This window comes from Macaca mulatta, chromosome 10, assembly GCF_049350105.2.
Source record: "Macaca mulatta isolate MMU2019108-1 chromosome 10, T2T-MMU8v2.0, whole genome shotgun sequence".
Classification (NCBI taxonomy): Eukaryota; Metazoa; Chordata; class Mammalia; order Primates; family Cercopithecidae; genus Macaca; species Macaca mulatta.
In genome coordinates this window covers 59,165,077-59,193,051 of record NC_133415.1, presented here as the reverse complement: position 1 = coordinate 59,193,051, position 27,975 = coordinate 59,165,077, and the positions used below count along the sequence as shown (strand labels likewise).

The following is a 27,975-nucleotide window of genomic DNA, read 5'->3' as shown; positions in this document are numbered from 1 at the left end:
CAGCTATCAGTTCTCTGAATTTCTGTATCATTACATATTTATCTGATTTTTTTCTAACTTTTATTAGTATCCATTTAAAATACTGTCTCTGTGAAGTTACTCCAAACATTTTTGGAGGCACAATCTCTATTACTCTCACAAATACCCAGGAAAGAAAGGAGCAGATGTCAGCCCCATTTCGTAGGCTGGGAAACAGGAGAGAAGTGTAATATCAACTCACACCACAAGGAGTCAACGTCAAGAGCAGATGGCCTAAGGCTGCCTGCTCCCTGCCTGAAGACGGCTGCCTGAGAGGTCCCGCCGCTTCCCTCCTGAGCTAGTCCGATGGACTACTTGGCCTTAAAACATCATCCTCACCAAGACAATCCTTACATCAACACCTGATGAAATTAAACTTCAGTACTGTTAATTAAAGTAGTGAAGAAACTCCCAGGCCACACCATCAAAAAAGGTTAATCAGCAGAAGTCAATTTATCATTATTTATTATCAAAATCATGACCAGTGTGTAGACATACTTGTGAAAATATACAGCAACTTGGGGCTTATAACACACGAGCAAAGATGACATTAACACGTGCACTGTTCACATCTTGGGGTCTAGAGGTCAACAACAAAGGTCACAGACAGGACGCTACTAAACGGACCCCTGCAGTAGGTCCCAAATTGCAGAAGCATCCAATTCCAGCATGGTCAGTGCGGAGATATTCACAGAAAGAAACCCAGCAAAGTCCTCTCTGAGCCACTAGAGTCAACATGCTTTTCCTACACACTATGGAGAGCCCACGTCCCACACAACCCTTGAGAACACAGTTCCAAGTCTTGGCTTACACAGCTCTCACTGCTGGCCTCAACACCCTTGGGCCATCCTCCCTCTGCTCTTCCATTCCCACCCCAATAAAGGTATGACCGCACGTTATATAATAGTAAAGAAGGACTCTGAGGCCACAGGACAGGGCCACAGCAGCAAACTTCCTGGGCAGTGTGTTACTGCTCCACCCACCTGAGCCCTGTTCCAAGTGCAAGGAGCTTCCCAAGTCCTAGAGAATGATTGTACTTAGAAAGCTTTGTTTGTTTTTTTTTTAAGAGAAAATTGCTTCACATGAATTTATCTTCCCAGTGGCAGATATGTTATGCTTCCCTCTAAACAGAAAGATGAGCCCAGATGGGGCCCGGGCATCCTCAAGGGATGAAGCAGCCATGCCCACCATCCCTCAGGGACTGACAAGTGCATGTGGACACTTGAACCATGACTGTGTCCACAGCTCCTCCTGGACCAGGCCTGGTGCCTTAGTGTGAAGACTCCTGGCTTACATGGCAGGGGCAGCTATCCGGGAGGGCTAAACAGCCTGGAGGCTGAGTCTGCAGAGGAAGGGGGACCTGAAAGAGCCCAGGTACAGGTGCCCGTCGTGCTCGTGCACCTCACTGACGTAGGCGGCCACCAGCCCGTCGGGATCATGCAGGCTTCTCCGGAAGGCACCGCTGTCGCTGAGTTCTAGGACGAGGCTGTACCGCGGCACAAACTTCATCACCGTCTCCTGACTAAAGAGCTAGAGGGAAGCACAGTGCAGGGAGAGTTCACTATCTGTCCAAGAATGCTGTGCACAGATCAACCGCGCCGCCCCCACCATCCAGGAAGGGTCTGACTCCTTTCCAAGACAGGGCAGCCCCACAGGGCAGTGCCCCACAGGACAGCTAACCCAGCTCCCACTCCCAGCCCCAGGGGCCCCAAAGCAGACCCCACCCACCCCTGTCCCTGTGAAGATCAGGCCAAAGAGGCTCCCCAGCACAAGGACAGCAACATGAGCACATCTCTGGACTGCCTGGCTGAACTCAGAGAGACACATCACATCCAAGGCGGTCACAGCACTGGAGCCAAGGCTCAGAATGACCTCCACCCACCAGACAACAACCAGCACAGCTTCCCTGGAATACACAAGTCTTCTGTTTAGGTTTAAAACATTTCAAATAGGCGAGGTGCAAACGATGGAGATTTGAGAGCAGCTCATGTTCAAAAAAAGGCGAGCAGGTCCACAGACCACACAACATGGCTTCCAAAAGAGACAGCAAAATCCCACTGCTTTCATCAAAGCGGGGTGTGTAGATCCTGAGGGATGCCTCCAGGGACGGAGGCAAAAGAGCTTAGACCTAGACTGTTGTCACATGGGACTGCTGAAGAGTTTTAAGCAGAGAACAGATGGCGAGAGGCATGATTTCTGGCAGAGCAGGACACCTGGTCGGAAATTATGACAAAGCACTCCTCTGCCTAAGATCAAGGAATGGAAATTAACAGACAGATTTCTAGCATTTAATACAAGTGGAAATATCCAAACAGTGTCCAATGAATAATGTCTCCCAGTCACTGGAAATGTTCAAGCAGACAGACAAGTTGACTAGACTCTACGTTCAACAGCGATAGATCAACTGCATTACAGCTCAAAAAACTCCCAAGGCTTCCCACTACCCACGAAATGCCACCTCCTGCTGTTCGGCCATGGATCCTTCCCGCTCTCCTCTCCTCTCTTCTTCCTAAGAGATCTCATCTTCTCTTACTATTACAACTAGTCACTTTCCCAGAAATCTCTCAAATTGCCATCTCCATTTCCAACACCAGTGCTGTCTCTCACCGTCTGGGACCCATGTCTGCCTGGACTTTCTAATAGCACTTCAAGTTCGACAGCCTCCCCAGCTCCGGAGACAGGGCCAGGACCCCAGCCCTCCCTTGATCCCGGTCTCTCTGTGCCCTACAAGCCCAGCCACCAGTCTTGCCATCTGTTGTGTGTGTCCCTGGCCTGGGCCTTGCCCTGCCACCTCTCCCCAGTCACTGGGACAGCTTCCACACAGGCTCCCACAGCCAGCTGAGACCTGCTGCAAGCTGTTCTCCTTTCAGTAGCTGCAGCTCTCTTTAAAAACATTCTTTGTAGTACATCACTCCCCGCCTGAACAACTCCATCAGGAGCATGGGGCTGAGCAGGGTACACGTGTGCAGGGGATGGCAGACCACGGTGACCCAGACCAGCCCACTCCGCTTGGGTAAGGAGGTGTCCCTTCAGGGCGGTGGCCTGGCACAGGCTGTCAGGGCCCACATGGGGTGAGGAGGTATCCCCACAGTGAGGCCCAGATCAGGCTGTGACAGCCCATGCAAGTGAAGAGGTGTACACCCAGGGACAGCCTGGTGCAGACATCACAGCCCTTGAGGGGAAAGGCAGCCTCTAGCACACGGTCAGGGAGGAAGGGGACAGCCTAGCATGGGGTGCTACAGCCCTGGATGGGGCCATGTGACAGGGCACAGAAGCCACAGATTGGTCACATACAGAGAAAATGGTTGAACAGGTAAACCTAGGGAGGACAATGGGATCCAGGTTTCTCACTGTTAGAGAGGTACAAATAGGGGGAGAAATAAGGGGAGAAAACTTGGATCAGTCTGTGGTGTTGTCATGGTTTTCAATTTACAGATGACAGATGCAGGCATAAGCATGAGCGGTGTGTGTGTGATGTCTACGCATGCGGGCATGTGTGAGTACGTATCATGTGCTTGTACGGCCAGCGCAGTCCCTTGGGGACCTGGGAGCGGCGACACCCAAGGCAGCGAGTACACTTAGCACCCAGATCTCCTCCACAGGCAACCAGGGCTCCTGGGAGAAATGGCCAATTGCAGAGCTGGAGCAGGGACAATACGAGAGGAACCTGGAACAACTTACGTGCTGGAAAGTGAGGAGCTAGCCCAAGACAACAGGACATGCCCAAAGGCCCAGAAGCCACACTGAAGGGGCTCCTCCTGGCCACAGATGGGTAATCTGAACATCAATATCAATGATGACTGTAACATAATCACCAATAAGAACATGGGAAACCATAAGATGGCACTGATGATTACTTACAGAAACCTTCTCTCCGTGAGCGACTCAGTAATTAAACACGAAAGAACCACGTCAAGGTGGAGACACCTGGCATTCCTCGCCTGAATCAGGTGGCCGAAGTTGCCCCACCCCAACAGAGCAAACTGATACTGTGCCCTCATGACAGCCTCGTCAAGATGAGCACAGCTTCACGGCTGTACCACTACTGCCAGCGATACGAGACCAGAATCTCAACATGAAAAACCCTACTGGAGGGACATTCTGGGACACAGCTGACCTGTACGCTTCCGAAGGATCAAGGCCAAAACTTCAAACAAAAACAGGCTGAATATCCCCAGACTGAAGGAGATGAAACAGAGCTGACAGCTAAACACCACTTCTGATCCTGGGTTGGATCCTTTGTTATAAAGGACAACAGCAGGACAACTGGCGAAATCTGAATGGGGCCTGCAGACCAGACAGTCACAGGGGAGCTGTGGGCATCTCCTGGTTTCGACCGGTGGTAATGAGGAGAACGTGCCAAACACACGCTCAGGCATCTGCAATGAGTGACAGGACATCAGGCCGGCAGCTAACTCGAAAACAGTGCTGGGAAAAAAAATCCCTTGTACCCTCCGTTTCCACAGCTTTGATACTGTCTCAAAATTAAAAAAAAAAAAGAAAAAAAAAAAATCAGGCTGGGCATGGTGGCTCCCGGTTGTAATCCCAGCACTTTGGGAGGCCGAGGTGGGTGGATTACTCGAGGTCAGGCATTCGAGACCAGCCTGGCCAACATGGTGAAAACTCGTCTATACTAAAAATATAAAAATTAGCCGAGCGTGGTGGTGCATGCCTGTAGTCCCAGCTACTCAGGAGGCTGAGGCAGGAGAATCACTTGAGCCCAGGAGGCAGAGACTGCAGTGAGCCGAGATTGTGCCACTACACACCAGCCTGAGTGACAGAGCGAGACTCTGTCTCAAAAACAAAAAACAAAAAAATCTTCAATGACTTGGATTACATTTTGAATAAAACTGAACCTTCTTTCCAAGTCCATGGGGCTGTGGTTCTCCCTCTCACCCCTCCTCACCCAGCTGCAGGAAGATTCTGTGTTCCCTCATGCTTGCAGCCCCCTCCCTAACCATGCCCTCAATCAACGGTACGTCCTCACGCCTACATGTGCCAGGCACTGTTGCAGGTGTGGAGGATGACAAATGAACTACGCAGAAAAACACCTGCTCTGATGGTATGCATATTCTATTCAGGGGAAGAGACACAAACAACCACCACTAACACTACCCTAAGCTAAGAGCGCTATGTGCAGATTCTCACTAAATGTTCCCAGCACCTGATGAGGTGCTATTATTCTTTCCACTTTACAGAGTACCTGAGGCAGAGAGTCCAAGTCTCTGGCCCAGGGTCCCACAGCTGGTCTGGCAGCCTCCAAAACCCCTGTGCTAGCCCACCTGCTATTCTGCCTCTCCCTAGGTGCCAGCAGGAACAGATGGTATCTCTGGAGCCAATAAGGCAAAGAGAAGGACAGATTTCTCAACAGATTAGGACTTCCCACACAGTAACCCACAGAACTCACATCACTGAAGACCGTGAGCCAGTCTGAGAATGTGCACGCAGCCCCTAGGAGGGGTCCAGGCACACAGCCCGGCAGGAGGACTCAGCAACTGCTGCCTGTCAGCCCCAGGACCGTAAGCTAGTATTTCCATATCAGTTCAAATATTCAGTATCAACTTCAAATACCTATTCAGCCTGTGACATGGAGCTTGCTGGAAAAGCAGATCTCTATATTACACAAGCGCCCACGTCAGCAAGTGACCCCTCCACAGTGTAAACGTGCTGAGTTATGATGTGGGGTGCTTCATGGAAGCCACTGGGAAAACGGCAAGCTTTAAAGGCTGGGTTGAAGGGGCTGTTGTGTTGAAGGGGCTGTTGTGTTGAAGGGGCTGTTGTGTTGAAGGGGCTGTTGTGTTGAAGGGGCTATGGCTGGCCATTGGTGGGGGTGGGTGACTTTTTTTTTTTTAAGGGAAAGATTTGGGTGTGGTAGGAGGTCAAAGGGCAGAACTCCATAGAGAAGGGTGCCTGGCAGTGAGGCTGCAAGAAGGCAGCAGACAGCAGGCGCAACGGCAGCTGTGGTGACTGGGTTACAGGGGTGGCCACACCTGCAGGGAGGGGAGGAAGGGGCACCTTCCGACTCTTTCCCTGAGGAGGCAGAGAGGAGGGCGGAGAGCAGAGAAGGCCTGGCACAGCCATGGCAGATGGAGGAGCGAGACTGACAGGCAGGCGGATGCCCAGAGCCATGATGGTGAGGGTGGCAATCAAAACACCCAGAAACAGGGAAACCAGAAGAACCAAAGGGTCCAAATGTTTAAATCTGCATTTCAGGATGAAGAATAAAATGTGTTTCTAAGTGTCATTCAGAGCCAAATACTACAAGCAGAATTAGATTTTTAAGCTATAAGGGTCAAAAAAATATGATTCAATTCACTTCCATTTTCTTTTTTGGAGTAACAGTTTTTATAGTTACCTTAAAAATCATCCTTTTGATCCAGGGTCTCTCAGATAAGAAATCCAGCATGGAAAACCCAGGGTTAGGGCGGATGGTTGACATGCCGACCCAGTACCCCCCAAAGCTGCTGGGCCGGATGTTGTCTGGAAATCCAGGCATGTTCTCCACAAACAGATCAGCCCCGCCCTTCATCAGGCCAGAAACATAGACTCTGAAAAATTCACCCAAGCAGACAGTGAGCCATAGCCCCTCAATTTAAGATAAAAATTTTAGCCAAGCACCAAGTCTTGGTCCAAATATATATATGGAAAGTGCTCTAACTATGTCCATCATGAACAAAGGCACAGCTGCTGAGAAGAAACCTTTGTGCACAGGGCCCAGCATGAATAGAGGGGAGGCAAGTCGGGGGATGACCAAGGCCCTGCCAGCAGGGAAATGGGGCCCGGGCTGCACCAGCTGGCCTGAAGACACTCCCAGACTATGACTCGCAATGGGAGAAAGAAAAGTGCACTCTTGAATTTTCTTTAACATGCCATGCAGAAGGTGCACTGCTGCCTCTGATTTCTGTCGATCCCATTTCCATGCCCACTTTACCCCGCCATGATGTGCTCTGGCCAGCAACTGACGGCTCAGCTAATCCCACACACACCTTCGTATCCTGGCCATGGTCGTTTCTGCCACCAGGACAAAGTCTTCTGCAGGAGACAGCTGGACTCCATTCGGGAACCGCAGCTGGTCCAATAAAACTTTTACTTCCCTGGTCACAGTATCGTACTCCAGCAGGCTGTGGAACACCAAAAGCAGAGGGTTATGCGGGAGAATCCCTGGCTCCCACTCTGGGCCTTCAGGGCATGGGCCTGCAGAAGGTGACTCCACCTCAACCTGGAACAACAGGCCCTGGGTCCCCTGCTCAAACCTGATTCAAGGCTGGCCCCTGGGGGCCCTTCCCCATCCAGAGCAGATCCAGTGTCCCCTCCAGAGAATCCCAAGTTCTCTTGCTGACCTGGGAGCCGGACAGGAGTCCCCCGCAGAGAGGCAACTCAAAGCCCCGGCCTGCCTCCAGGGTTTCTCCTGACTGCCTGGACTTGCACCCTCAGACGGACTGGCCTGTTTTATTTCCTCAGAGAAAACGAAAGCACCTTGTTCCATTCTGTGACATCCATCACCTGCCTCCAGAAGCCACTAAGGTCCTGTACTAGCAGCTGAAATATGATGCTGAAAATACTCCCTTGGTCCCTAGAAGTAACAGGCCCTGCTGAAGTGGCTGGCCTGGCTGGTGAACTCAACAAATGGGAGACCTGGAGCAAGGCCTCACCGCCCGTCATCTGTGCCCTCCATCACCAGAAGCAGGTAGTCTCGTCTTTGCCATTTGCTGCTAGAATCAGTGAAATAAATCTTCCTCCCATCCTGAGTGACCGTAAGATCATTCACAAAGGACATTTTCTTCCCCTCAATGGGTGTCTCGGAGGACAGCAGCAGTTTCACTTCACCTGAAGTTTAAAAAGAAAGAAAAAGATTGACTTGAACTAGGAACTTTCTTTTCAATAATTTCAAAATATTAACCAGCCTGATTTAAAAAGAAAAACTGAAACTTCTCCATGTCATATGTCAGAAGATTCATTCCTTCTTATAGTAAAAACAGTATTAGGTGTTAAATGATTTTTTTTTAGACTAACTTCATTAAAGGCAGAATCTTTTCTATAAAGATGAGGAATTCTTTCTTCTAGGTCAACTGACCTAGAAGGTCAACTGACTTGATAACATATATTGCAAGTGTTAGGCAGGCTGTAGTTCTATTTGAGAAAAATATGACATAGTCTACTCATCTGCTTTTAGAAAAAAAAAGCAGTAGTATAAGTTCTGAAAAATAATAGAAAGAACATGGACTGAGTGCTAAGCACTCTTGAGGTGTGACCGCCTTTAAACCTTCACAACAATCCCACGGGCAGGGTTACTATGACCCCAATTTGATGAGGAAGCTGTGCACAGAGCAGTCAAGGGACCTGCAGTCACAGCTGGTGGCCAGCAGAGTGGAACGGCCCCAAGCAGCTGGGCTGCAGGGCCTACATTCGGGCCCCCGTGCACTGCACGAGACAATGGACTCCTCCCCAGCAGGAACCTCCACTGAGACACACAGCACATACTACAGTCTGGTCAAGGGGACTCATGAGCAGTCAGGGGAAAGAAGAGGAGGAACTACAGGAGAAAACAGAAAAGCAGAGACAAAGGGGAGGGCCACAGAGAAGAAAAAGAGAGAAAACAAATAGACAAGATGCAGAGAGACACACAGAAAAATAAAGACAGAAAGAGGTCTAACTTCCTCAAAATAAGTCCTTTTGAGACCCTGTGGCTAAAATATAAATGCTTGGAGGAAATTAGGGTATGGACCAAATGCAATCATGGGTAGGGAGTTTTCTGGTGTTTAAAACTAGCTGACTTTTGCAGGCAATGCTTTCAGTACTGTTCAGTGAATAAGAAATATCAGAGTCTTTAGCAGACTGTTGTTAACAAATCCTATTAAGTCTATACATACATATACTGTTTAAAAGATCTAAAATCATCATAGAAGGAAACAATACATTATCACATACGTTTCCAGGGATTTACTTCAAAGAGTCCCTTGTATGCATCAGCCACAAAGAGAGTCCCATTGGGCCCTGCACGGATACCCAGGGGTCTCCCACACACAGGCTCATCATCTCGGGTTTCTAGAAAAACAAACAGACGGGGATTGGTAGCTGGTCCCAGATTCTACCTGTGCTGTCCTCAGCATCCAAGTATCTCATCCATCCTTTCCCATACAACATGCTGTACAAGACTATGGCATTAGAGCTAGAACTGCCCTGCAGGTGCTCACTGCACTGCAAGTGCTTACTGTAAGGTGTTCATTGTGGGGTGCTCACTGAGACGCTTATTGCAGGGTGCTTACTGCAGGTGCTTATTGCAGGGTGTTCACTGTGGGGTGTTCAGTGCAAGTGCTTATTGCAGGGTGCTTACTGCAGGTGCTTATTGCAAGATGTTCATGTGGAGTGCTCACTGAAGGTGCTTATTGCAGGGTACTTACTGCAGGTGCTTATTGCAGGGTGTTCACGTGGAGTACTCACTGCAGGTGCTTATTGCAGGGTGTTCACTGTGGGGTACTTACTGCAGGTGCTTATTGCAGGGTGTTCACTGTGGGGTGCTCACTGCAGGTGGTTACTGCAGGGTGTTCACTGTGGGGTGCTCACTGCAGGTACTTATCGCAAGATGTTCACTGTGGGGTGCTCACTGAAGGTGGTTATTGCAGGGTGTTCACTGTGGGGTGCTCTCTGCAGGTGCTTATTGCAAGGTGTTCACTGTGGGGTGCTCCCTGACGGTGCTTACTGCAGGGTATTCATGTGGGGTGCTCATTGCAGGTACTTATTGCAGGGTGTTCACTGTGGGGTGTTCAGTGCAAGTGCTTATTGCAGGGTGCTTACTGCAGGTGCTTATTGCAAGATGTTCATGTGGAGTGCTCACTGAAGGTGCTTATTGCAGGGTACTTACTGCAGGTGCTTATTGCAGGGTGTTCACTGCAGGGTGCTCACTACAGGTGCTTACTGCAGGGTATTCACTGTGAGGTGCTCACTGCAGGTGCCTATTGCAGGGTGTTCACTGTGGGGTCCTTACTGCAGGTGCTTATTGCAGGGTGTTCACTGTGGGGTGCTCACTGCAGGTGGTTACTGCAGGGTGTTCACTGTGGGGTGCTCACTGCAGGTACTTATCGCAAGGTGTTCACTGTGGGGTGCTCACTGAAGGTGGTTATTGCAGGGTGTCCACTGTGGGGTGCTCTCTGCAGGTGCTTATTGCAAAGTGTTCACTGTGGGGTGCTCCCTGACGGTGCTTACTGCAGGGTATTCATGTGGGGTGCTCACTGCAGGTGCTTATTGCAGGGTGTTCACTGTGGGGTGTTCACTGCAGGTGGTTATTGCAGGGTGTTCACTGTGGGGTACTCCCTGCAGGTGCTTATTGCAGGGTATTCATGTGGGGTGCTCACTGCAGGTGCTTATTGCAGGGTGTTCACTGTGAAGTGCTCATTACAGGTGCTTACTGCAGGGTGCTCAATACAGGTGCTTTTGCAGGGCATTAACTGTGGGGTGCTCACTGCAAGTACCACTGCAGGTGTTCACCATAGGTGTTCACTGTAGGTGCTTACTGCAGGGTGTTCACTGTGGGCTGCTCACTGCAGGTGCTTATTGTAGGGTGCTCACCATGGGTGCTCACTCCAGGTGCTACTGTAGGTGCTCACCATGGATGCTCACTGCAAATGCTTATTGCAGGGTGTTCACTGGGGGATGCTCACTGCAGGGTGCTTACTGCCAAAATGGCATGGAAAAAGTAGGTTAAAGAACTGATGTAGAGTATAATTCCATCATATGTGTGGGTGTGGATGTCTATGAACAAAAAGATGTCTGAAAAGTAAACCACTAAAATGTTCATAATAATTACATCTGAAAAGACTAAGGTGATTTTTATTTTCTCCTTTGTACCTTTGTGTTGTTTGTGTTTATTAAAATGCATCATTTTAATAAAAACATTCCAGCTATTAAAAAATGGTAACCATTAGGTCTATAGACTATCAGTTATAAACAGTGAGTCTACTACTCTAGTTTTCCAAAATTTGAATGACTTAAGGGTATTCTCACTTACAGGGCTGAAATTCCTGAGACCAAGGCAGAATAACACTTACACATCCGAGTAATGACAAGGCCACCTGCTTTTCCACAGCAGCACTGTGATAACACCTATTAGCCTCTGAAGTACTGCAAAGGTAAACAGGGACCCCAGTAAAACGGTGAGGGGCGAGGCCCACGCAGTACCAAGCAGGGGCCACGGCCACTGCCCAGCTGCAAAATGGGGACTGCAGGTGACCATCAGGCACCATGAGGCCCAAGGACCACCAGGGAAATGAAGAGCTCATGGTGACGTCATGTTCCATCTACTATATGGTCAGAGGTTCTTTTTCTCCTACAGGCATTCTAGGGAAAAGCAGTTCCACACAGTGATCCGACATCTTTCTGAAAGACTGGAAGAGACATGTCAGGGGATTATCACCAACTTACTGCACGGACCCGAACCAAACCGGGCAATGGTCTCTATTTCACCATTTTCAAGTTTTACAACCCGGCCATCTGCTGTCCCAGTAAACATCACATCTGTTTAAACACACAAAAAGGAGGAAGAACAATGTTAGCCTAAGAACTGTGACTAAGCCACCTTCTCCTATAAGAGGGCTTGTTTATGTGTTCCCCCTGCCCCTCTAGAGGAAATGCCAATTTTGAAGATGAAAGAGAAGCAATTTCTGGGAATACAAAAAATCCTTAAAACTTACAGCGATAAAACTGTGGGGGCCTAGGGAAGCAGCCTGTGGGTGTGAACCGGACTTGAGAGCAAGGGTGCAGCAGACACTCATCAGTGATGAGAACTGTGAGGATTTTCTCCAGTCCTGAAGCACTCAAGCTGACACTCAGTACTTAGGGGCATGAGTTTATATTCACCTCACATCAGTGTCTGCTACTGATATTGATTATATCCAACTAAAGGGGAAGAACTGCCAGAAATCCTTTAGGAGAAAATTACAGCACATGAAGCGCTTACTTCAGCAGCACATATACTAAAATTAGAATGATACAGAGAAGATCAGCATGCTCCCTGAGCAATGATGATACACAAATTCATAAAACATTCCATAGTTTTCAAATGTATATAGTAAACTCAAGGGTAACCACTATAAAAAGTAAAAAAGAAGTATAACTGATACGCTAACAAAGGAGAGAAAATGGAATCATATAAAATACTCAGTTTAAAACTACAAAAGACAAAAAGAGAGTAGAATGCAAAAACAGAAACAAGAATAAGGGCAAAGAATAGAAAACAGTAACAAATATGGTAGCTATTAATCCAATGTATCAATAATCACTTTAAACATAAATGGTCTAAATATACCAAATGAAAGAGAGACATTGCCAGAATTATTCAAAAAACAAGATCCAACTGTATGTTGTATACAAGAAACCCACTTTAAATATAAAGACATACATAGATTAAAAATGAAGGGATGAAGAAAGTACATCATGTTAACACTAACCAAAAGCAAGCCAGAGTAGCTGTATTAAATTCAGACAGAGAAGACTTCACACCAAGGAAGGTTATCAGGGATAAAGAGGAGCATCACACAATGACAAAGGGGTCAATTCCTCAAAAAGACATAAGAACCTTTAATGTGTATATGCTTCACAACAGAGCACCAATATGTGAGGCAAAAACTAATGAAACTGCAAGGAGAAACAGAATCCACTATCACAGAGACTTCAACAATCTAAACAAGAATAATCACATGATCATATCAACAGATACAGAAAAAAGCATCTAGTAACATCCAACACCCATTCACGATTAAAAGCTCTCAGCAAGCTGGGAGTAGAGGAAAACTTTCTTAACTTGATCAAGAACATCTATAAAAAAATCTACATAAAACATCATACTTATGGATGACAAACTAGAAGCTTTCCTGCTAAGATCAAGAACAAGGCAAAGATGCCCCTGTCACTACTCCTTTTCACTATCACACTGGAAGACCTAGCTAATGCAGTAAGACATGAAAAGGAAACAAAAGGTACACAGATTGAGAAGAAAGAAATAAAACTCTCTTTGTTTGCAAGTGACATAATTGTCTAGGTAGAAAATCTGAAAGAATCAACAACAACAAAAAACCCTTCTGGAACTAAGCAATTATAGCAAGGTTGCAGGATATTGCAAGATATTGACTCACCTTCCTTTATACTGACAATGAACAAATGGAATTTGGAATTGAAAACACAACACTATGTACATTAGCATCCAAAACAATGGCATGCTTAGGTATAAATATAACATAATATGCACAAGGTCTATATGAGGAAAACTACAAAATTCTGATGAAAGAAATCAAAGAACTAAATAAATGGAGAGATATTCCATGTTCATGGATAGGAAAACTTAATACTGTCAAAATGTCAGTTTTTCCCAACCTTAATCTATAGATTCAATGTAATCCCAATCAAAATCCCAGCAAGTTATTTTGCAGATACAGATGAATTAATCCTAAAGTTAATATGGAGAGGGCAGAGACCCAAAATATCCAACACAATATTGAAGGAAAAGAATAAAGTCAGAGGACTGAAACTACTCAACTTCAATATTCACTATAAAGCTACAGTAATCAAGACAATGTGGTATTAGCAAAGAATAGAAAAATAAATCAATGGAACATATAAAACTTTTATCCCAGAGACAGACCCACATAAATATAATCAACTGATCTTTTGACAAAGGAGTAAACGCAATACATAATGGAGAAAAGACAGCATTTTCCACAAATGGTGCTGGAACAAATTTGTTTGCATCCACAGGCAAACAAATCTAGACACAGATCTTATACCCTTCACAAAAATGGAATTCAAATTGGATCATAGACCTAAATGTAAAATACAAAACAAATTCCTAGAAGATAACATAGGAGAAAATCTAGGTCACCTGGGGTATGATGATGAATTTTTAGATATAACACCAAGGTGAGATACATGAAGAAATAAAAAGCGAAACTTCATTAAAATTAAAAATTCTTGCTCTGCAGAAGATACTGTCAAAAGAATGAGAAGCCACAGACTGGGAGAAAATATTTGCAAATGACATGTCTGATAAAGAACTATTATCCAAAATACACAAACAACTCTTAAAACTCAACAATAAGAAAATGAACAACCCAATTACAAAAATGGGCAAAAGGCCTGAACAGACACATCACCAAAGAAGATATACAGATGGCAGTTAAGCATATGAAGATATTCCACATCAAATGTCATCAGAGAAATGCAAACTAAAACAATGAGATACCACTACACGCCTATTAAAAGGGCCACAATCCAAAACACTGACACCACCAAATGCTGGCAAGGACATGGAGCATCAGGAACTCTAATTGTTAATGGGAAGGCAAATGGTACAGCCACTTTGGAAACGCTTGGTGGTTTCTTACAAAACTTAACTCTTACCACACAATCCAGCAATTATGCTTTTCAGTATTTACCCAAAAGAGCTGAAAACTCAGGTCCACACAGAAACCTGACCACAGATGTTTGTTCCAGCCTTATTCATAACTGGCAAAACTTAGCAGCAACCAAGATGTATTTCAGTAGGTAACTAAACTGTGGCACATTCATACAATGGAATATTATTCAGTGCTAAAAAGAAATGAGCTATCAAGCCATGGAAAGACATGGAGGAACTTTAAATAAATGCATACTACTAAGTGAAAGATGCCAATCTGGAAAGGCTACATACTGTATGAGTCCAACTACATAACATTCTGGAAAAGGCAAAACTATGGAGATGGCAAAAAGATCAGTGGTTGTCATGGGTTAAAATTGGAGGATGGGATGAACAGGCAGAGCAGAGAGGATTTTCAGGGCAGTGAAAACACCCTGTATGATACCATAATGGTGGATACATGGCATTTGTCCAAACCCATAGAATGTATAAAACCAAGAGTGAACCCTACTGTAAACTACAGACTCTAAGTAATAATGACGTATTGATGTGGGTACATCAGTTGTAACAAACGTGCCACTGTGGTGGGGGATGTTGATCATGTGGGAGGCTGTGCATGGCATGTGTGCAGAAAAAGCATTTGATGAAATGCAACACCCAATCATAATAAAAACTCTTTTTCAGAAAATCTCTGTACCTTCTGCTCAATTTTGCTGTGAACCTAAAACTGCTCTTAAAAATAAAGCCTGCTATAACTGGTGATTGCTCTCTCCCAGCACTCCCCAGATTAGCACCTGCCTCCACTGTCAGCAACCTGCCAGCCAGCCCCCAGGGCAGCTTCCAAATGAGGTGGCAGAGATAGCAGCGACAGGTCCCTGGGCGCCTCCCAGGGGCTCACACCCACCAGAAAGGACCCCACTGTGCCTGGCCAAGAAATATCACCAGCTCACCAAAGAAAGACAAAAAGCTGGGACCTGGTGACAAAGTACAATGAGAAGTAATCCCAGTGAAAAGGAAAAAGGCAGGAAAGTGCTCTCTTTGGGAGGTAAGATCATTGGTTTGCACTTCAACTGCTGTTAAGTTTCAGTTTTAAATAGCAATATTTGATTTTTCACCAAAAAAAGCTAAAGCTTATAAAATTTACACAAATAAATGCCAATGTCTTTTTAAGAGAAATGCAAAGTTCTATCATGATATTTACTTTTCTTGAAACAATTATGACTTTGACAGCCAAGAAAACAAACCAACTGCAGAAACGGACCAGTCCTTGGGGCCTGTGTCAAATAGCAGGGCCTGGGCAAAAGAAGCTGGTCAAACGTCACTGGAAGAGAGGCCACTGACTGGCCTTGAGAGCACAACAGAAGCACCCTGTGTGCACATCCACAGCCACCTACTGCCTGGAGAACAGAGTGTGTTTCGGAATAACAATCGGCACTTCCAAAGAAGCTGCTCAGCAAGCCCGTACCAGATTAAGTTTTAAATTATCTGTGACTATCTGTGCCTTTCCAATACGAAACTTAATTCTCATTTTCACAAACAGAAAATGCCTTGCTCAAGGTTGCTAGAGATGCAAGTATTTGAACCAGATCCAATTCTAGCTCTGAGGTGTGGGCAAGTGTGATGTAGATGGTTATCCTTAAGTGTACCCACCAAAGTGAGCTTTCAAACAGAAAGACAAAAAAACAGTGGAAATATTGAGAACCAATTGTCTCCACTTCACAGTGAAATCTATACAAAGCAAAGGGAACTAAGAAATGCTGTGCTGTCAAATACCTATTTAACTTTGATAAATAAACTAAACATCAGTATCTGTATTTGGCCTTTTTCCTTTCACAACACTCTGAGCACAACAAAGTGCTCCACAGAGATGAACTGAAAACCACCAAGTGCTAAAACGGCATGCAATCCTGCGCAGATGAGACCAGCAGAAAGAGCCACCAGGCACTAGGGCCTCCCATGTAATGTCTGGGGTCCAAGCCCCATGTCCGCAGCTAAGAAGGATGTGCAGGGCCCCAGTCCAGGGGCAGTGTGCCACTGCAGCTGCTCCCACAGAACCCGCCCCCTCAGACAACAGACAGCCTGGAAGGACCCCCAGCTCAGACTTACCCCCGATATGTGCTATGGACTCCGGTCCAATAAGCTGATTTTCAAACAGCCTTTCTGCCTGTCGCAACTTTGTATTTGGATGCAGAACGCCAAGCAAGAGCGGGGGTTCTTTGAAGCTGCAAAATAATGCAGTTCCAGAGATTTGTCCATAAATACACATGTGAAGAAAACCTGTACCAAGCACCTACTCTCGGTTCTTTCATAAAGATGGCACTTTCTAACAACATCCTCAGTTGCCAGAAATAGAAGGGTTAAGATATCACCTGAGAACATCCTGGGGCCTGTGCCCACCCACCCTCCAGCCTCCCCAGCTCCCCACTCCCATCCAACGCCTCAGGGCAGCTGGACCTCCTCACCCCTGTGACTCACACAGCCCTATAGCCACCGCAGTCCACCTAGGGTGGCGGGGGGCAGTGCCCACGTTTCACACCTGATGGCCCGGCCTCATGCTTCATAGAGAAGACCAAATCCATTCTCCAAAATGCTGCTCTATTATTATTTTTTTTTTTTACCATAAATTTGACTTTAACTGGTATTTTTTCAGTGACTGGAAACATCCATATCCTTCTATGAAAAATAAACTTTTTGTTCCCTTCTGAAGAGAAACCATGTCCTTCCACAGAGTGACTGTGGGCTGAGAGGGCTGCAGCTGAGTCGGTACCCAGTGGGATGGCATGCATGGGGCACAGGCTGTGTCATGGCCCGTGTACCTGTGTGAGACACACCAAGCTCTGTCACGTAACAGGCTTCTGCTTCTGCTCTGTATTTTGGGGCCTATCTTCCTGTTTTTGAGTGTGCCATTCCGAAAGCTGAGCCCAGGAGAGAGGTCCCTGTTGGCTGTGACAGTTCCACTGCCATTCTGAAAGCTGAGCCCAGGAGAGAGGTCCCTGTTGGCTGTGACAGTTCCACTGCCATTCTGAAAGCTGAGCCCAGGAGAGAGGTCCCTGTTGGCTGTGACAGTTCCACTGCCATTCTGAAAGCTGAGCCCAGGAGAGAGGTCCCTGTTGGCTGGGACGGTTCCACTGCCATTCTGAAAGCTGAGCCCAGGAGAGAGGTCCCTGTTGGCTGGGACGGTTCTACTGCCAAAAGCTGAGCCCAGGAGAGAGGTCCCTGTTGGCTGTGACGGTTCCACTGCCATAAGCTGAGCCCAGGAGAGAGGTCCCTGTTGGCTGTGATGGTTCCACTGCCATTCCGAAAGCTGAGCCCAGGAGAGAGGCCCCTCTTGGCTACGATGGTTCCACTGCTTCTCTTCCTTTCCTTCCTCATCAGGCTCTTCTACTCAACAATCGTAACTCACTTTGTACAAACAACTTGCAATCCCCAGTGGGCCCTGCTTCCTTTCAGTGTCTGGCCAGGGCTACATAACCCATTTCCCAGTGCATTTCTTCACCACTCTTTCCACATATACATTCATCTTTCCTGAGATCAAAGGTCTGCAATCACTGAGGCTCCAACCTCTCTCTCCAACTCAAAACTCAACCTCAGCCTCCTTTTCCAAGGCCAGCCCCCCAAACCAAGCTTCTAATCCCCAACTGCAGATACAGTTCACTCCCCCACCTTAGCCAACTGGACTATCTAAGAAGGCCCAGGTCAGTTTATCTTTGGGTAGAATGAGCCATCCTGCTCTGTTGAGAAGGGTTAGAAAGAGAAAAGCCCCTCCCTCAACACATCAGGGGACCACCCCCCCACCCGCCCAACGCCCCTCCTTTGGAGACAGGATGTCCTCAGGCATGGCTCAGGCAGAAAAATGCATCTGAGGATCCACTAGCACACTAGGAATTACAGAGCTGACATTCCTGGTGCTGACTAGAGTCCCCAGTCCTTCACCCATTCTCAATCCTAACGAGCAAATTGTGTGTTTACAGCACCTTGTGCCTTCACTATTCTAAATCCAACAACAAAAAGTTCACTCAGCTACACATGTCAATCTAAGGTCAGAACCGTGTCCTCTACATTCTTAGTGAATTGGATCCAATATAAAGCCTTAATTTTTATGGATGAAACACTATTCAGTTAGTATGTTATATTCACTCTTTAACTAGATATGATTCTTATCTGAAGTTTTTCAAGCCTTACATGGACTAACTCATTTACAATAAGCTTCAGATGGCTTCACCCCATCAGCAGTTGCAAGGGGAACCAGGAAATTACTGAATCAGACAGCACAACCCTCCTGCAACTAGGTCAACATGGAAGTCACAGATCGTCACATTGATGAGAGCCTGGCTCTGTACACTATAGTTATAAACACGAATCTATTTCAGGGGGCCCTACATATACAATACTTTTTTCAAATTATAATGGACTGCATTACTCATAGATCTCTATTGGTGAAAGGTAACTCAGGAAAAAATGAACACTAATTATAGGTTTTGTAGAAAATCAGTTACTTATAAAATTTAAATGAGGTAACTGAAGCTCCATTCATGTGTATTTTTGCTACTTGAAATGAATTATCGTTGACTGTCTCTAATGATTATTAAGCTTCTCTAATTTTGAATTTTTGTTTTTGGTTTATGCAGTTTTTTTAAAACAATGACAGGGAAAATACCATGCATATTTACTGAGTAACATCTAATTCAGCATAAAAACCCAAGTACTAAAGAAATCACAAAACTGCGTTTCTCCTAACTTACCTTTCAGATCAGACTGATTTAATCACCCTCCTTTCCTTGGGAATTATTTCAGCCTATTACGTTTTGTCAAGCAACCCCTCCTGAGGACCGCGGGGCAGCCTACCTGAGAGGCTGTGGATCTATAGGAGATTCCAGCAGCATCATGGCTCCAAGCAGGGGAACAGTGAGAGAAACAGCCAGCATCAAGAAGGTCACTCGGAAAACTCTGCCGCTAAAGGAGCTGCCAGAAATAAAAGATAAAGCAATCAGCTGAGTCTCAGACAGTGACAAGGTTGGCCGGTCCGAAAGCCCTCCCAGCAGGAGCAGGGACACTCATCCAGTTTCTCCACTGCAAGGTGGCCGACCTCTGGCCTGTGATTAAACTTCAGCACTGTTTGCTAGGATTGGCAAACACACTTTTGTTGTTGTTCTTCTTTTTAATCTTCCAGCTTCCCCTGTGTGGGATACATTGGATCAGTTACTTTCCAGATCTTGAATCCTCTAGCAGGGTTTTAAAGAAGGCAAACTCAAAGAACTGATGAACACAAAATGTCATGGGGAAAAAGAGTTCTAATGATGTAAATGATACACACTCATCCACAGAAAAGGTGGGTAATTCTCAAAATCTACGATTTCCCGTGCATGGATTCAAAGCAGCAACACTCAGTACTGTGCAGCCCTAAGATTCTCACAGATAAAAGAGACAATTAAATTCTTGAAAGAAATGGAAACAGAACAACTTCCTGAGGATCCAATTCCCCAATCACTTTTCCCAACCTACTTTTAAGAAATCAAAAGGAAATCCCAGCTCTTCAACCTAATAGAAGTCTGACAGATACTGACAGTTATCAACACAGGATCTATAAAATTATAATTCAAAGTCACCACTCCTAAACCCTTGGGAAGCTGTGAAAGCTTCCCTGGGAATCCTGGGTGAAGTTTTTGGACAAATGACCAGTAGTGCCTTAAATATCTCTGAACCAATCTTCAAATACAGTATTTCTCACCTGGCAAACAAGTGAAAACATTTGGCCTCTTCCTACTAATAAACCTCATAGGATCATTACTAGCTTACATGAATGGAACTCAAATATACTAAATGCTTGACATTAATATTAACTTAAAACAAATAAAATCATGAGTTCCTAAGGTAGAATTTTTTTCTTCCATCAAAAAAATTAAAGTGTTGACAAAGGAAAAAGACTCACACTTAACAAAACAGACTTGATTTAAGGGGGCAGGGTTTGATTTTTGACAGAAGTGTAGTCTTCTGCCACTTAGACGTGTTAAACTCTGTTCCGGATATGGTGTAGAAACATATAGGCCAAGTCCTCTTTCCCAACAACCGGCCAGGGAACTAACTGCAGGCCAGTTTCTCCACTCCAAAACCCACAGTTTCCCCCAGTGTGAAACGGGGTGTTGGGCAGGGTAACTTCCTGAACATGCATGATTTTAACAAACGAATAAGCAGAAAAGAAAATAAATCCCTCTATTTCTACTGGGGTAGGTGGAAATAAGACAAACGAAAGACCAAGGGGAAGAAGAGGGAGCAGCTTTCACAAAGTGTCCCTCGCGTGGACAGCACCTCTGCAGAGCGCTGGGTTCTGCCACCAACCTGAGTGGGCAGGAAACAGAGTCTCCCCAGAGCCTCCAGAAACAAAGCCCTACTGACACCCTGATCTTAACACAGCGAGACCTGCCCAGGACTTCTGACCTACGGAACTATTATATAATAAATTTGTGTTGTTCAGGACACTCATTGTGTGGTAAATTGTTAATGGCAGCCATAAAAATTAACAGTTTTCTAATAAACTAGTTTCCAGCACCCTAGAAGTGGGGTGTTGCTGTAACAAATATCTAAAAAAATGTGGAAGTAGCTTTGGAATAGAATTGTGAGTGAAGGAAGGAAGAATTTTGAGGAGCAGCACAGAAAAAGCCTAGACTTCCTTGAACACAGTAGTAAAACTATGGATGTTAAAAGACTCGGCTCGTGAGGTCTCAGAAGGAAGAGAGGAGCATAGCAGGAAAAAACCATCGCCTTGGAGAACACCTAACTGGGCACAAAGACTGTTGGCACTGCTGGGGAGGGTGCGGAATGATGTCAGGAGCATGGGATTGGAAACTGGAGCAAAGTGGATCCTGTAACACAGTGGTAGAAAGCTTGGTTGAACCATGTCCTGCAGTTACGTGGAAAGCAGAGCTTCTAAACACTGAAACTAGACCCAGGTGAGGACATTTCCAAGCACAGTGATCAAGGCAAGGCCCGGTTTCTCCTGCGGTTTCTCCAGAGCAGAACAGGCCCGAGAGCAGTGCTAACCACTGCCTTCTTCCTTTGGCATTTCCCTTTGCTGATGAGAATTCTGTGTCTATTTTTCTTCTAATAATCTTCCAAAAATGAATTTTGTCCCTAACTTCCTCCTCTTCACTCGTAAGGGGTTCAGAGCTCACCCCGTACACCTGAGGCCAGGTAAAAATGCCACATAGACAGTCCTTACCCCTTTTATTGGGAAAGGAGGTGGTCCAGGCCGTACAAACCCAAACAAAATGCCACAGACCCAAGCAGGGAGAGGCCAAGAGAGCCCAAGTTCCTAGAAGAGGGCAGGTGAGAATGAAGGGAAAAGTCAGGTCAACCTCTCCCTCCCAGTCCTGTCTCCAAACCCCAGGACCAAATAATCTTCTTCTAATGTGACTGACTTACATCAGTCAAGGGTATAAGCACCACAGGCATAAAAATGTCTACAAAGCACAGAACTATGACTTGACACAATGGCAGGCTCAGGCAACCTGAGAGGTCTGCAGCAGGGAAAGGAGTAAGAGCCAGGAAAAGAGGAATGGCAAACAGTCAAAATGAGAGTGTGCCAAGAAATGTGCTTTACGTGGGCAACCAGATGGAACCAGGTCTCTCTCTCTTTCACAAATGAGGGAAGTGGGCAGGGAAAGGCTCAAGCGGCTTTCCCACAGACAACGCAAGAGCTGAAAAAGGGTGACTGAGAGCCAGATGTGACTCTATGGCTGCAGTCACCATTAGAAGAGCTGCCTGCCAAGAGCAAGAGGAGGGAGGGGAGGATGCCCAGACCTAGAGCCCTCAGAGCTGGAGTTTGAAAGCTCTGTGAAAATTCATGGTGATTTGCCTATTCTAGGCATTTCACATAAGCAGAATCATACAATACGTGTCCTTTCATGACTAGCTTCTTTCATTCAGTGTGGTTTTCTAGGCCCATCTAAGTTGCAGTATGTATATGTACATGGTTCCTTTTACCAGTTGATTACATATGTATATACCACAACTTGCTGCCCACTCATCTGATTTTTTGTTTTTTAAATATAAAGACACGGTCTCAGTATGTCGACCAGGCTGGAGACTCCTGGGCTCAAGTGATCCCCCGTCTCAGCCTCCCAAAGTAGCTAGGACTACAGGTGTGCATCACACCTGGCTAATTATTTTACTTTTTGTAGAAAGAACATCTTGCTACGTTCTCCAGGCTGGTCTTGAACTCCTGGCCTCAGTCTTCGCACCTTAGCCTCCCAAAGTGCACCCTGAAATGAGTAGGCATGAGCAACCATGTCCAGCCCCACTCATCTGTTGAACATTTGTGTGGGAGGGTAAAATGAGAGTGATTACTTAATCGGTACAAGGCAAACACCTCGCTTTTACGGGGTGATGAAGTAGTTTTGAAAGCAGGGAGACCTGGTGGTTGCCCAACATTGTGAATACACTAAATATCACTGAACTGTGCACTTTAAAATGGTTAATTGTATGTTATGCGAATTTCACTTCAACTAAAAAGAAAGGTGACAGTGACAAGAATGTTCTAAACTTAGATTGTGGTAATTACTGCAAAACTGGCCATTATACTAAAAATCACTGATTTGAACATTTTAAGTAGGTTAATTTTATGGTATGTGAATTACATCTCAATAAAGATGTTAAAAAAAAAAAAGTCAGTGACTCCACTATGCAAACTGCCACACCAGTGGCTAGGACACTCTTCAACCCAAGTGATTTTCTTGAAGTGACCTAAAGTCTTCCAACACAACAGAAATGAAGTACTTGTACAATAAAGCAGGGCTGGTTACAAGTAAATGACAGAAATGCTTCTGACAGTGTGAATCCCAAATAGAGACAAGCACACGGAAAGGTGGATGGTGAAGATGTGTGGCTGCCAGCCCTGAGAGCTGCCCTCACTGCAGTCTGGTACTGAGTCCAACAGGGATGTTCCTGTCCTTAAAGGAAGCTGATGCCCTCACCTACCCCACTCCCAGTAGAGGAGACTACCTCTAGGGAAGGTGCATTGTATTTTTACCTTATGACTGTCACTACAAAAAGTAACAATCTGGCCAAAGCGCTACTTTGTTTGTCCTTGCCTAACCTGATTCTACCTAAGGCAGATCTTCCTCATTTGTCTTGACTCCAACATTGTGACCTCTACTTTACCACACTGCAGCTTACATTTTTAAAATCTTGATGTGGTAATCTGATTCAGAGCTGGTGGCACCCCATTTAAATATCTGGTTGCCCCTTCACACAATGAAGTCTCAATTATGTCCCAAACAAAAAGTCCAGCCAGGACTGAAAGCCACGGGGCTTACAGCCAGAAAGGAGGCCAAAAGTCCAGAGACAAAGATTTGTGTCCCAGTGCTGGGGGATCTAGCAGTAACACTCTCTTAAAGCTGGAGAAGAATTTAGAGGCCACTCAGGCAACTGTTCCCAAAGGCAGCCAACTTCTGGATGGGTTCCATCAAGATGACCTGGGCCAGAGATTCTGGTTTGGTAGGTGCAGGGCGGGCCTGCGAACTCTTTCATCCGTTGTTCCTCATGTGCAGCTGGACACCACTCACTCTATCCAGCTCCCTTCCCAGTCAAAACTTCACCAACATCTCCCCAACCTCACCCGATCAGCATCCAGCCTCCACTGGAACGTTCTGTGCTCACACAGTAGAAATACTAGCTTAAATTTAAACAAAACTCCTTGAGCAGCACTGTCCAATAGAACTTTCTGCAATGATGGAAATACAATAGCTACTAGCCATGTGTGCTTCCTGAGCACTTGAAATGGAGTTAGCTTGTTATATAAACGAGGTAAGCCCAGCTCCTGGACCCCTGCTCTGGGTGCCACACTTATTTTAGCCCAAGGTTCGTTAACTTTTTGGCAGGCCCTCGTCAGTGTTGCTTCCTCTAAACTCACAGTTAACTACAATTCTTCTGTCTTTTCTTGGTGTCTGCCTCCCTCTTACTCTTTTTTTAACTTAAATAAAGGACACTGTATCGATCCCTATCCATTTTCACTGACAAAGCACTGCAGGTTCCCAACCTGTGCTGACACATCCAGGAACGCTGGCAACTTATTTCCCAGGTGCAGTCTGAGAAATCAGTTTGTTTGCCCCGATCTCTCGGAAGAGCCTGGAGGGATGCCCATCTCCATGAGGACATCTGCACCCTGAAATTGCCTACACTCTCTAAAGGCAAGAGCACAACGACAGTGATGCAACAGGATTTGACAACTGCTGTTGGCTGGGCCGCGATTTACACAATCTTCTGTAGATTCACCAGCCAATTTGATTTTGAAAGGTATGCTCTAACTCTGCACACAGGACATCAGGGCCTTGGGTCCTGAACTGAAGTCCAACAAGCAGACTCCAAGAGATCAAAATTTACCTGTGATTGTTGTGGAAAACCTGATAGCCCCAAATCCATGAGATACCAGCAATCTCAAGTGTCAAGGTGATTCCTGAAGCCTGAGAAAGCCAAACAGCATCAACTCATCTTTTTTAGTGACAGCATCTTGAATTTGTTCATTTTTCACAATCCTTTAAACGGGGGCTCCTAGATTCATCACTTTATCCTTGAAAAAAAATTAAGAAATCAAGAAACAAGTTTAAAAAGCTATCTGAAAATACACACCTGGGGCAAAGCTGAGACAAACACTCCAGCTGCCTGACTCCTCATGAACTCCTGAATGCCCCATCTGTTTCTCCATACTTCCTCCCTTACTCTTCAGTCTTCAAGAGGAAAAAGGAAAATGGACCTAGCAGAGACTTTTAATTAGACTAAAATCCTTCAGTTTATTGTAAAAGCAGAATTATATGGAATTTAGTGTACTGAAATATATTAAATCCTCAATGTATTTATTCTGCATCCCTAAACAGTCATATACGGACATTAAACAGTTCTCTTCCTAGATAGAACTGTGTTCCAAAGAGAAAGGAACAGTTCCACAGAATACAATTAAGTTTCTAAAGCATTTTGGGAAATCAATGTCAAATAATAATTATAAGCTTGCACTGGTATGTTAAAGTGCTTAGCTCATCTATGTTCCACACTGAATAAAAGAATTTACCAATCAAATTCTCCATTATATCTTAAACACAGTAATTCAAGAGCTTTGGCATAAAATCTTATTTCCAAAGCATAATTTAAAAAATACACTTCTCAATCATTGTCCAGCTGCCGGTTCTATCCTTCTTCATTCATTTCTCTTTTGACTCTATTCTCTGTAATTTCATATAAATTAACTCGCACACACAGACCTCAATGATCTCATCGGCAAAACAAAGCAAACACCACTTTTCACGCCAAGAGTTGGGAGACCAGCCAACATATTGCTAGGGGTCCCTACCACTGCTAAAATCTATGTCTTAGTTCTGTCAGTTTAGTAACATGTCTTTCAAAGCTTCCTTTATTCTATTTAGCACATCTAAAGTGCTAAAGTTTATTCTAACAGTTTCGTATTTTTATTTCTGAATTTAGATTCCTTTACTTCACCCACTATACACAGGCTTCCCTGGCTTATGTTGAACCCTTGAGTTTTAAGGTAATCAAGAATACTATTACATGAACTACTAGAAATGACCACAAAAGAAATGAAAAATATAGGAGAGCTGCAGAAGAAAAATAAGAAAAACAGCTACATATTACAATAATAACCGCAGAAAGGAAGGGTGGTGACAAGACCTCACTTTGAAAGAGATCATTACAAATATACAGAAAAGGGATAAACAAACAAGGACAAACACAGGGAAACAGGAACAATGTTCATGGACAGGGAAGTCAAGGAAATAACATAAATGTAAAAGGCACACTGGAAAAGATCAAGCAGTAAAAGATGACTTTAGAATCAGATTTACTTAGTCATTATGAAAGAAATCCCCACAGAGAACCTGAAAAAAACAATTAAGTCTACTGCTCTGCCCTGGGGCCAGAGGTGTGAGCCAGCAGACTTGAGAGTTGGGACCACCTAACCAGTGCTCTCAGGGGCTGTATGCCCTGGTTTTCAACGCACTGCACCTAATGACAAACTCAGGCCACTGCTCTTTCATTTCTCAGGTACAAATGGCTTGTCTTCAAGATTTCCGTAGGAAAGTGTTGCCAATTCTTGCATGTCCATTCTAAATGGCTCCTCAACCATCAACAGATGATTAATTCACAGTAAGTAGGGTGACCAAATTGTCCCAGTTTGCCCAGGTTTAGCACTTAAAGTTCTACATCCTTGGAAACCCCAGTCCAGGGCAACCCAGGATGGTTGGTCAGGATATATGGGAGCATCTTCCCGATCTTTTCACTGGCCCAAGGTCAACTATCACCGCAAAGTCTTCTCTCTAAATTGCTTCTCTAGAGCCTAAATGCTCCTCCCTGCCATCGTTCTCCTTTAAATGTGTTCCTCTCATCATCAGTCAATAAACTCAGTCTACAGGGGCAAAAACTGCCTCTCATTCATATGTACCCCACCACCTCTCGGCACATTACTGAACAAATATTTCCAGTACTTCTATCAAATATAAGTCAATCTGTTCCACAGCTTCAAGCTTGGTCTGTGGGGCCTCTTGATTCTCCCTGAAACTTAAAAGTTATGAAATTCAGGACACATAATTGAAAAGCGAATTTCAAGTATCTTACATTGAAATCTATATTTGCGGATCATGATTCAGTTTTTAGCTAACAAAACATAGCATTCTTATATTCTAGAAGATGGCAGAGGAGGCTAAAGGACAAAACCTGGTATTTCTGAGGTGTCAACAACTACAGTTTCCTATGTTTCTCCATCCCTATCGGGAAAAACTGCAAGGCTGAATTCTCACAAAAATTGCCTACAATGTCACTTCTGTTCTCCACTCTTTCCAAGAACCGCGGTGAGGACTGGTCACACAGCGTGAAGGGGGCAGGTGCAGAAGAGCAAGTGTAGAAGCCATCTCTTCGCCGGATAACGAGGCAGGACCCCAGCATCTCGTGGGACCTCCTCCCTTCGAGAAAGTGCGAGCGGGGGACCAGGAGGACGCAAGACACTGGCCAGGTAGCTGTGCCCCAGGGGGATCAGATGAGCCAAAGGAATGACAGCGCGAGGGGAGCGAGGGAAAGGCGAGGAAGCAACCGCGCTGCAGGGTGGGGCAGGAGTGAGGGGAGGGAAGGCGCAGGAGCAGCGCGAGACGGTCTAGGGTCCCGGAGAGCCGAGGATAACGCCGCGACTGGGCGCTGGGTGCACCCGAACCTCAAAGACCTGGCAGGTACATCCGCCTTGTCGGAGTCTGCTTCCTCCTCGGAAAAATGAGTTTTTCTTGGGGATGAAACGAGAGGGCTCGGACAAGGCGCTCTGCACCACATCCCCAGGTTACTGTTACTGCCGTCGCCGCTGTCCAGGAGGATCACCCTCTACTCCTCGCGGCCCGGCTTCAGCGCCCGGTCTGCGAGTCCGGCCTACCTGCCGTCCTTAGCCTCCGGGGCCTGGCCATCATCGTCCGTGACGACCTGCGGCCGCAGAGGCCGGCGCTGTCGCAGCCCGTCCGCCTCGCTCATGGTAAGAGCGCCAGCCTGCCCAGCAACCACCACCCCGCAGTGAGCAGCAACGGCTCACGCTGCAG

The 27,975-nt window shown here is 45.8% G+C and overlaps 1 protein-coding gene and 1 non-coding gene across 4 annotated transcripts; one reads left to right on the top strand and one right to left on the bottom strand.

Moving 5' to 3' along the window:
* Positions 1–466: 466 nt before the first annotated feature.
* On the bottom strand, positions 467–27,975 carry APMAP (adipocyte plasma membrane associated protein). Of its 3 annotated transcripts, NM_001266050.1 has the most exon segments (9): positions 467–1,548; positions 6,374–6,566; positions 7,005–7,139; positions 7,671–7,845; positions 8,947–9,063; positions 11,437–11,529; positions 16,508–16,623; positions 19,247–19,363; positions 27,816–27,975. In NM_001266050.1, coding segments are annotated over 9 exon segments (1,251 nt in total). In that variant the 5' UTR covers positions 27,911–27,975; the 3' UTR covers positions 467–1,338.
* On the top strand, positions 11,964–12,070 carry LOC114670738 (U6 spliceosomal RNA). Its single transcript, XR_003720427.1, has one exon. It is a non-coding gene; the product is annotated as a U6 spliceosomal RNA (small nuclear RNA).